General features: G+C 34.2%; 1 protein-coding gene across 1 annotated transcript in view; it reads left to right on the top strand.

Moving 5' to 3' along the window:
* Positions 1–11,100, top strand: part of LOC145293084 (uncharacterized) — a 256,411-nt gene that overhangs the window by 147,306 nt on the left and 98,005 nt on the right. The window contains exon 2 of the mRNA XM_080139443.1: positions 6,351–6,783. Coding sequence (XP_079995569.1) covers positions 6,664–6,783 — 120 coding nt within the window. The 5' untranslated portion in view covers positions 6,351–6,663. The remainder of the gene's footprint in view (positions 1–6,350; positions 6,784–11,100) is intronic.

Here is an 11,100-nt window from a genome sequence, read left to right as displayed (position 1 = left end):
GCTCTTTCAGCTATCATCTCATCAGGAGAAAATCGATAGCGTAAAATAATAATATTATGTCGCAAGTAAAGATTTCTGATGGTGAACTATTGAATGTGGCAAAAATTACGAGGACACTAAAATAAAGTTTATTAACGTTTAAAAAACGATTAAAATATTGGCACAACGAGGAAAAAAAAAACAAAACAAAAAACAAAAACGGGAGAAAAGATTCACAGTTCCCCAAAGAGAAACAATGCGTTAGATGTTTCTTTCTGTCGGCACGCACATAGAAGGTTTCCGCACCGCAATAGAGACAGATTCTAGAGCGGACTGCAGAAACCATTTAAAGATTTTGGAGTCTGTCTCTATTGCGGTGCGGAAACCTTCTTTGTGCCGGCAGAAAGAAACATCTAACGCATTGTTTCTCTTTGGGGAACTGTGATTATTTTAATCGTTTTTTTAAACGTTAATAAACTTTATTTTAGTGTCCCCGTAATTTTTGACACATTCAATAGTTCCCCATCAGAACTCTTTACTTTCGACATAATATTATTATTTTACGCTATCGATTTTCTCCTGATGAGATGATAGCTGAAAGAGCTCTCGAGAGACTTCCGCTCATTATATTTAAAAAATATATATATATATATGTGTGTGTGTGTATATATATATATATATATATATATATATATATATATATATATATATATAAATGTGTGTGTGTGTGTGTGTGTGTGTGTGTAAGAGAAAAGAAAAGAATTTAAAACTGTAAATTAAAATTTTCAATTAAATTTACTATCCGACAGAATACCCAAAGAACAATTTTCAAAGTCCCTATTCAGTGGAGTTTCAAAGAATGCAACTCTTGTTATTCTTCTCATGAGATGACAGTAGGAAATTAGCAAATTATAATTGTAGCAAGGATAGAATTTGATGGTTGATGCATTAAATGAAACAACAATTTATGATATTTAGTTATAAATTGCAAACAAATGTCAGTTAAAAAATATTTATACATGAATAAAATGGAAGATGTGGGAAAAGAATTAAATACAAACCGGGAATACCATTTTAGCGTGGGTTATGACTCCCTCATTGGTAATTCAGTAATATAGAAATATTAATATTTTTATTAAATTGAAGTTTACATTTGATTATACCGGGTATACATTTCATTTCCTCTGTATTGATTGTTTCTTTATGTATATGTATATGCATATGTGTGTATGTATATATATATATATGTATGTGTGTGTGTGTGTATACGTACGTATGTATCTATGCATCTACTATTATATAAAAGGGACTTTGTCTCTCTCTCTGTGAAGTTGTGTGCGTGTGTGTGTGTGTGTGTGTGTGTGAGAGAGAGAGAGAGAGAGAGTTCGCAATGGACTCCTTGAAAGGCGAGGCCGATTTTTTTTAAAATTTCACACCAGTGTATTTAATGTGCCTGGCTGTGTCCTAAGATAGGCTTTGTATGTATCTGAATGTCTTTGATTAAAGAAGGAACAATCAATTTTGACTAAAGTTAACACCTTATACAGCCTAACATCACAAGTGCATTTGAGACGCTTTATTACTGCACAAGAAGGAAGGCTCTGCATAAAAATCACTAATTAGTTCTTTAATCTGACTGGAACGCGTTCGAAATGAATGTTTCTGTTTAGGGCACAACTGAAGCATGTTACTTGACTTTTGCATTTTAAACGTTTATTTAAGCCGTTATATATAAAAAATAATCTAATAAAATAATCAATAGGTTTTCTACATTGCAATGTGGACTAAGTCACTGTTGGAAGGCACGTGAAGCTTCCTCACGGTGCACTGCGGAGGGTCTCAGGCAATCAATCGATTTAATTGCAAAATGGGCGATTTTATTAATTTCGATAACAATAAAAGGATTGAAAATGTGGAACATTCGTGGACCCTCATTTAAACCCGGGCAACGTCGGGTCTCTCTGCTAGTTGCTCATATAACAATTTTCTCGCCTTTTCTTGGTTTGTTTTTTAGTATTTTGCAGATTATTTATGTTGTATCTTGTTTTGCAACACAAATTCAAAAAAAATCCTTGAGTCGACGCCAGACTTCATTACGTCACGAGAAGGAAAAGAAAAGAAAAGAATGCGTTTTGCGGGGTAGATGCGTTGCTAGGTACCAAAACTGTTTACCTTTTGGTGATATGTCATAGGTCATGATCATGATCATCATCCTCTGCGGGTCACCTTGGAACCGACGTTATTTTAGACATCACGATCAGCATTATGAGTAATGCACAGAATAGAACGAAGAAAAACAGAAAGTACGGAAGATGGATAAGATGTAAGTTACATGCGTCAGGTATTTACGTTCATTTATTTCTCTCCCACTGCAAGAACAGTGACACCAGGGTCGGAAGGTGGGATTGAGAAATCAGGAGGGACATTCTGATCTTCAAAAAAGTGCCTGGGCACCCCTATTGGTTCCTCCGGTAGGGGCGCCTCAGGCAATTAGCAATAAACCAACCTCTTCTCAAAGAGAGAAGGAAGGGCCTGGAAAGATGAACATCCTACAACTGCACAGAATCACATCTAAGCATATTTTTAAAATTCGGAATTCATGGCTGACTGAACGAGAATAATCTAGCTTCGTGGATAAAATAAAATAAAAAAATATTTAAGCTTTTATTTGTCCGCTTCTTATACAATAAACATGTGAATTCAAGCGACTAACGTATTAATAGGCTCCATGTTATGACTAGCAATAAATACGTAACTTATCCGTTATGGCGTTTCCATATTTTTGGAATTAAAAACCGAAACCACTATTGTCCAATAAATTGCATTTTTATAATAATATATTTTTAAATTGGTGCTTATTTCGATATTTTACAGATGACAATAGTCATTTTTATTTTATACAGAGTAGAACGATAAAATTATCGCCCCAGAATAGACGACATGATTCCATTTCCGTTTGATGAAAACCGGCTTTCTTTCTTTTTTTTTTTGCTGCAGATTATCTATTAGTTGACCAGTTCTGCACAAATCCCAAGAGCACTAGGAGTCTTCTATTATGTCTTAAACTGACACAATATTCAACAAGAAAGATCGGAGATGCGCCGCTGTGCAACTCATGCTCTCTACTGATCCAACTTATGACAACAGAACCATTGAAAGCACACTCAAAATGCAAATCTGGACGGTTCAACGCTTGAGGGAACAGCTCAATGAAGTTTCCGGCCCCGGTTATTTTCTGTGGTGTGGTTTCAAGTGAGGGGCCACATCATGCACTTTACATCTTCAACTTCAGCTTAAAAGTCAACACCAAAGTGTACCTGAATGTACTGAAGAGCGTGGTGATCCCCAGCTACAATCAGGTGGCCGCCGGCAGACCCTGAGTGTGGCAGCAGAATTCGGCGCCAGTTCACAAGTCCAAAGAGGCCAAGGCTTAGCTTCAGAAGTAGTGCCACGACTTTGCCCCCTTTTCTCACTGGCTTCTTCTCCTACCCCAATCTGAACCCGCTGGACTACGTTGTTTGGTCAACGTCAAGAACATCAGCAGCATTATCTCTCAAAACACCCAAAACCAGTCTGATCGCCGCCATCCACCGACTATTTGCTGAGCTCCTGCCGGCGTTTGTGGAAAAAGCACGCTCCCAGTTCTTGACACATATGGAGGCGGTGATTGAGGCTGAAGACGGCTACATTGAATATGCTATAGATTTAAGATCAGTCGATTACCTACTATGAAAATAACGAAAGAGCTGAGCAATACTAGCAATATCACTTCTGTAAAAAAAAAAGTGGCTGTAGGAAAAGAGAAGAAGATCTCCCTACTAGATTTCGAAGTTAGTTTTGTACACTCTCAAGGTATGGAAGTATAGTCTTAGCAGTACATCCCCATATGTGGCACTAGTATCTCATCTAAGGACATATTTGTCTTTTATGCAGGTAGAGGACTGCGTCAAGTATGATACATTTTCTGTAGCGATAAAAGAATCCAATCAACTACCTTAGCAACAGATTTGATATAAATTTCCCATTTCAAATCTGGAATGAAAGTCAGTCCTAGAAGCTTATCAAAGCAAGGGCTTCTTCAAAAAGAAAGACATTCATTTCAATTGGGACAAGGTGGTGAAAGAAAATGTTTGGTTTTACATGTATCAAAAGTAACCGGCCACCTTTTTCCCCATTGCATCATACCGTTCAGGTCGGAAGATATAAAATCAGAAATATCTTGATCATTAATAACCTTCGATGTGTTGCCATAGATCGTTGTGTCACCTGCATAAATGTCAACGAATAATATTTAGTTGAGATCATTGATAAAGATCAAGATGGGGGTTGACCCCGAATGGATCATTGAGGTATTGATAGTATGTGCTTCAGATTTCTGCTCACCAAGGACTACTTTTATAAATCTACCAGAGAGAAAAGAAAGACACATTCTCCGTCGGCTAAAAAAAAAAATGAAATTTAGAATTATCTCTTTAAAACGCGTTATCTATTTTTAGGATTATGTAACTAATAATGACGGAGAATGTATCTTGCTTTTTTTGTTGTGTAATTATCGGCGAAGCAAAAGAACAAAGAGAGAAAGAGAGAGAGAGAGAAAGAGAGAGAGAGAGAAAGAGAGAGAGGGAGGGAGGGGGTCGAATCTATAACGAGAGAAACTGAGGGCGTAGGAAGAAGGAGAAATTGTGAGAGAGTTGAAGAAAACGCGCTACAAATATCAACACCCTTTCCACACCTTAAGGATGCGCCAGCAATTTGACGAGGTCATTCGGCAGAGACGCACTTCCCGGGCCCCCTTTTGGTTCAGGGTGTTTAGCGCCAAAAGGAGGCAAAGGAAGAAGGAGAGATGCTAGCGAAATACGGATGGAAATGGAGGGGAGACAGAGGGGAGGGATAAAAAGAGTCTTTTTTATACAGACACTCCTCTGCAAGCAGCGTTGGCGATCGGACGATGAAACCGTTTCAGATAGTCGTCAATAATGGACGGAAGCCTGGATGGGTGCGGACACTCACCGATCAAAAACTAAACAGAAAACTTATTCATAATGGGCTAAAGATATGAACAGAATAATTTGAAGCAAACTTTATAAATCAACATGAGTTGTGGATGTGTGTGTTTCTGAACCAATCGCTAAAAATGGAAAAAGTGTCCGCCTTCCGTTCGCTGTGATTTGTGCCATTTGTTTTCTTTCACTGGCCCGAGAAAAGATTCCCATCTCCTCTTGTTTGATGCACCGCATGCGTTCGAACCTGAGGACCAAATTTATTTTCTTTTTGCTTTCTTTTTTATGCGTTATTCTCCTTCGTCATTCCCAAGGGAGGGTGTTCGTAACAATATATATATATATATATATATATATATATATATATATATATATATATATATATATGATGAGAAGGAAAGTATTTCTTCGAAACTCCGCGGATTAAGGACTATCCACTTATCTAGTGTTTTCTTTTCAGATTAAACATGTTTTTAACTCTTTTTCAAAGTTTTTTTATTAACTGTTTGCTATATATATATATATATATATATATATATATATATATATATATATATATATATATGTGTGTGTGTGTGTGTGTGTGTGTGTGTGTGTGTGTGTGTGTGTGTGTGTGTGTGAGCTGAGACGTTGCTTTGCTGTGGAGATAATTATACAAGTTAGAAAAGCATTTCATCCAAGGCATGAAAATTGTTAAACAAAATGTTTTTACTATAGGCTTTAAAAATTAAGGTACACGATTCAATTTGAAATTTATTTATCTTCAAAGTGCACTTTTATAAATTTTACAAAGTAAGGTATAAAAATTTAATTTAAATTGAATCAAAAAATTACCTTGGATTTATTTTATGTAATGTACATTCTGTTGTACTTTTAAAAAAATCATTGAAAATTTTATATCTGTATCATTAATTGCTAGATGAAAGATAATAGTTTTAAAGTGCACCAAAATTTAATAAGGAGCACATTTCATATAGGTTTCATTAACAAATATTCAGTACATAACGAGAAAAATAGAGATGAAAATTCAAAAAGGAATGTACAACTGGTTACGGTCAATAGTAGTCCTTGTCAACGAAAGTCTTTGTTATTGTTATTTTATTATTATTATTATTATTATTATTATTATTATTATTATTATTATTATTATTATTATTATTTAAGACATTTTGTGTCCTGCTCTTTCGTGCGAGGACTAATAATCTCTCACATTCTGAATATATATATATATATATATATATATATATATATATATATATATATATATATATATATATATATATATATATATATGGTGTCCAAAAAGAAGTTGATGGTTAAAAAAAATCCATAACTTTCTTAATTTTGTATATTTTTCTTTTATTTTTTCAGATCATCTAGGTCATCATGACTCGTTACACTAGCGAGGAGCGGATAATTATTGCAGAGTCGTATTTTCGGTTGAATAAGTCAATATCAGAAACTCAGAACACAAGAAATTCCTCTACTCCCAATGCAATAAAAGCTATGGTGGCTCGATTTCATGAGCAAGGGTCTGTATGTGACCTCCCTAAATGTGGTAGACCCCGTACGGCAAGAAGTGATGAGAATCGTCAGAGATTAGCAGAGTGTGGCCGAGGATCGATCCACATCTGTAAGAAGGAGATCAAGTCAAACTGGAGTCTATCGATCATCTTTTCACAGAATGCTTTATGAAGAGAGTAAATTTCCATATAAAATTCAATTGGTGCAAGAACTTCAGCCAATGAGAATGGACAATGCCCTGCAGAAAGCACAAGAGTGTGAAAATGAAAACGGTGGATATGTGAGTAACATCATTTTTCATAACTAAAATTAGACCTTGTGAAAAACATACCCTAGATTTAGTTGTGTAAATAAAATTAGAATAAGTAGACTACAATATTTCCAAAAAATCATGAAAATTGGTAAGCATAACATAAATACTGAGGAAGTTAATCAAATTTAAAATCTGTCAGCTTCTTTTGGGACACCCTATATATATATATATATATATATATATATATATATATATATATATATATATATATATATATATATATATTGAGAGAGAGAGAGAGAGAGAGAGAGAGAGAGAGAGAGAGAGAGAGAGAGAGAGAAGAAGCCATGATTTAATATGCGGTTTTGTTTTTAAATCCCCGAAGAAGTGTTTCCTGCGAAACAACTGATGAACCCTTTAATTAACATTAGGACTATTGTAAAATCGAGGGAGCAAGTTGATGCAGTGATTGCAGGCGATTAAATGACTTACTGACTAAACAGTTTTCTAACGAATGATAAAAACATATAAAAATAAAATAGTTTTTTTTCTTACATAGTTTTAAAGGTTAAAAAAATCCAAGACTATATATATATATATATATATATATATATATATATATATATATATATATATATATATATATATATGCGTTTTATTTTTTATTACCGTATCGTTCTGTTAAGTTACATTATTGTTTCAGCTACCCGGCCGTGTTTTCGGCCGTCTGTAGCTTCCGCAGACTTTTACAGAAATGTTCGTTATGATGGGATGAAAGAGTGAATGATGTTAGGGGAGGGGTGCGACATTTCTGTAAAAGTCTGAGGAAGCTACACACGGCAAAAAAAAAAACGGCCGGGTAGCTGAAACAATAATGTAACTTAACAGAAAAAACGGTAATAAAAAATAAAATGCATATTTGCTCTACAACAGTATTGAGCACTTTATTCAGTTTTTATTAATTACCATTTCTACTGTATATATATATATATATATATATATATATATATATATATATATATATATATATATACTAGCAAAAGTACCCGTCGTTGACTGCGTTCAAAAACAGCCTACAAAAAATGGACTCTGATTTATGAAAGTATGATAGTTTATGAAAAGGAATCGTTGTAAAGAGATAGCTCCGAATTTGGGGTATTAAAACCAAAGCAAAATATGATGAAAGTAAAAATAAAATAGATAAACCCCATAATTTATTATACCATACCTGTTCACATTGAAACACATATCACAATATTCTGTTGACCTACATTAAAAAACCTTGTTAAACTTTGTGACATATTTCCATTCTATTGAGGGCAGGCGCAAACGAACGCCCCATAATTTTATTATACAATATTTCTTCAAACTGGAACATAATTATCAAAGTATACTTACGCAAATAGATATGAAAAGACTTTATTAAAGTCTGTGCCTATTTCCATTCTATGGAGGCCAGGCGCAAACGCAGACCCCACAATTTTATTATACCATCTCTATTTAAGTTAAAACATACTTACCAAAGTATTATTATGTACATCTATATAAAAAACACTTGTAAAAGTTTTTTTTTTAATTTTTAATTTTTTATACTTTGTGGACCATACTCTGTGGACCATACTTTGTGGACCAGGCGTGAATGCAGACCCCACAATTTTAATGAATCATCATTATGCCAGATCAAACCTACCCATTCATGTGTCTCGATACATCTTCTATAATTATATGTGATCAGTGTTTTTTATAATAGTCAACCATATTGGAGCCTATTCGTAACCAGACACACACACAGACGTTCAACTTTATGTTAGAGATATATATAATTTTCCTGTCATCCATTTTTGTAAATACAAGATGCAAGCAAGCAATATGACAAGCAAGGTCCACAGAGTTTCATAATTACGAGAGATTATAATATTTTTATTGATTTTAAAACCATGTTTAAAACTGACCTTCAAGAATTATCGAATTTAAATCATTTAAATTTTATAAAAATTAATTATTTTTGAGACTTTTTTTCTTTGCAATTCAACTGATTATATATTATTGAGAAACAATAAACTAAATACACTAAAATATAATAATATTAAAGTAATGTACATTTTCTATTTATATTTTGGGGAATTTAAAGTCAGCAAGAAAAGAACTTTTTTTTTAAATAAAAAAATAAATATTTAATTTTTTTAACTTTTCAGATGTCTTACATGTTGGAGTTTTAGTCAATTCTATTTTGTTCAGATTTCGTGCAAAAAAAATTTCCTCTCATATAATTTTTAAAAACTGCATTTCAAATGCAAATTAATTCCAAAATGATTACGTGTAGTAAATTTCATGAAAATCTGTCTATTACATGATTTTTGCTTTGTTTATTAAACTCAAGTATGCCTTGACTTGCAAAATGGCGTTTACGTTGGATTGTTTTTTTTAAGGATTTGATAATGTAAACACTATCTTAGCCTCGCGTTTTCATCATTTTCATACGCCGAACAAAAATTATTACCCGTTTATTTTAGGCTTCTTCTTTTAAATGATACAACATTCGGCTGATAATATTAACTTATATGTGCTTACTTTACAAGTATTTTAATGGAAGGTAATCCGACGAACTCCAATTACTACGACTAAACCAACAAGCAGCAAAATCCCACCCCTACATTATAGAGATCCATAGATACCAGAAAAACTTCTACTCAAATGTTTTCTTCCCTAGAACTGCTAGACTTTGGAATTCCCTGTCGGTTCCCTGTTTCTCTGACTATACAAACGTGCAGAAGTTCAAGTGTAATGTGAACAGATATCTCGTTGCTCAACTCCCTACACAGTATCGTTGTTGAATTTCGTTTCAAATAGTAGCCCCTTCCGTTCAAGTGACACTGTGCTTCGTTTGGGGTGAATAAGTAATAAAGATAAATATTAAAGTTATATCGTGTTACATTCAGGGGGCAGGGAATGCATATGTTGCAGGTTTCGAGGTAGATAGCGTTTAGTTCGAGATTCCTTACAGATTCCCGAGTTCGACAAGACACACTTGCAGAAGGTTATACCGCCCGAAACGTTGTCTAAGTAACACTCAAAATGAGAATATAGACAATACAATCTTAAATAAATAGAATTTTTGTCCGTCCGTCAGTGACAATTTTTAAAGCATAATGCATTGCAGAATTTGCCTCTTTACAAAATATGAGAGACTAGCAGGGATACCCGACGTTGTTCGGGATTGAATGAGGATCAACAAATTTTTAACCCTCTCACACTTTTATTGTTCCTATTTACTTACCTTCCCACGAGGACAGAGTTAGACACAAAGTGTAGGGAAAAAATTGAGCTCCCCAAAAAGGGGCACTCTTCATTGGAACAAATATAAAAATTGTCTCGGTTATGAAGGGTTTCTCCTCCACTGACCGAGGACAGAAAAATGGAAGTGTAGCATCAGAACAGATACTACACTTTGATCTTGTTTATATAGTTTATTGTTCGAAAAAATTACAATTAATGTTAAACAAAAAATGCAAAAATTACAAACAAGAAATTTAGACATGAAGCCCTTAATAACATTTGGGAGGAAGGGGTACAGGGTCTTTTTAGTGAGTCTGTAAAACTTTGAAGATTACTCTTGGTGGCAACATTCACCACAATATGGCATTAACACCGTGGAGTTAAACCTACTTAGAGTATCACAAGCGTTTTGTGAAAAAATATTTACATGTGTGCGTGTGTATATATGAAGTGTTGGTCCTGGATATGACCTTAAACTATATCCGATGGTGAGGTCCCAGCTTGGGGGCTTCGGGGAGTGTCGAGCAATCCCTTAATTCCCATTGCTCCCAGGTCCACTCTGACCCGGAGTGGTAGTACCTGTTAGGGTCCCAACTATGGGTTAAAGAGCAACTGACTTGAAAACAAAAACAAAACATTCTATTAAAAAAATTTTCTTCAAAATCACTGGATTTGGCATTAAAATAACCTGAAAAGAGTTGATATGCCGTAAAACAAAAAACAACTAACCAACATATAAAGTTTTCTTGAAAAAAAAACAAAAAAACATTGACAAATGCAAAAGAGAAAAAAAGTTCATTGGAAAAATGTCTTGGAATTTGATGGTGTAACAAGTTTGTAGTTGGGAGTGCGGAAGAGCTAAAAAAACACCACACTAAAAAAAAAAAAACCTGAACCAAATTAAATGACTATTGGGGTGGACTGACTCTAATCTAAGTATCAAATTGCCCACTGTTTCCCTGGGAACCGAAAACAAGCAGGACGTTATCTTGTTGGGATTGGGGTGATTTACTAGAGGATATGGAGAGAAAATATTAGGAATGAAAAACGGGGGTGGAAGGTGACCTT

Source organism: Euprymna scolopes, chromosome 14 (assembly GCF_053919585.1).
Source record: "Euprymna scolopes isolate OS-2025 chromosome 14, ASM5391958v1, whole genome shotgun sequence".
NCBI classification, from domain to species: Eukaryota; Metazoa; Mollusca; class Cephalopoda; order Sepiida; family Sepiolidae; genus Euprymna; species Euprymna scolopes.
The sequence above is the reverse complement of the archived record's forward strand: the minus strand, read 5'-3'. Positions and strand labels throughout refer to the sequence as shown.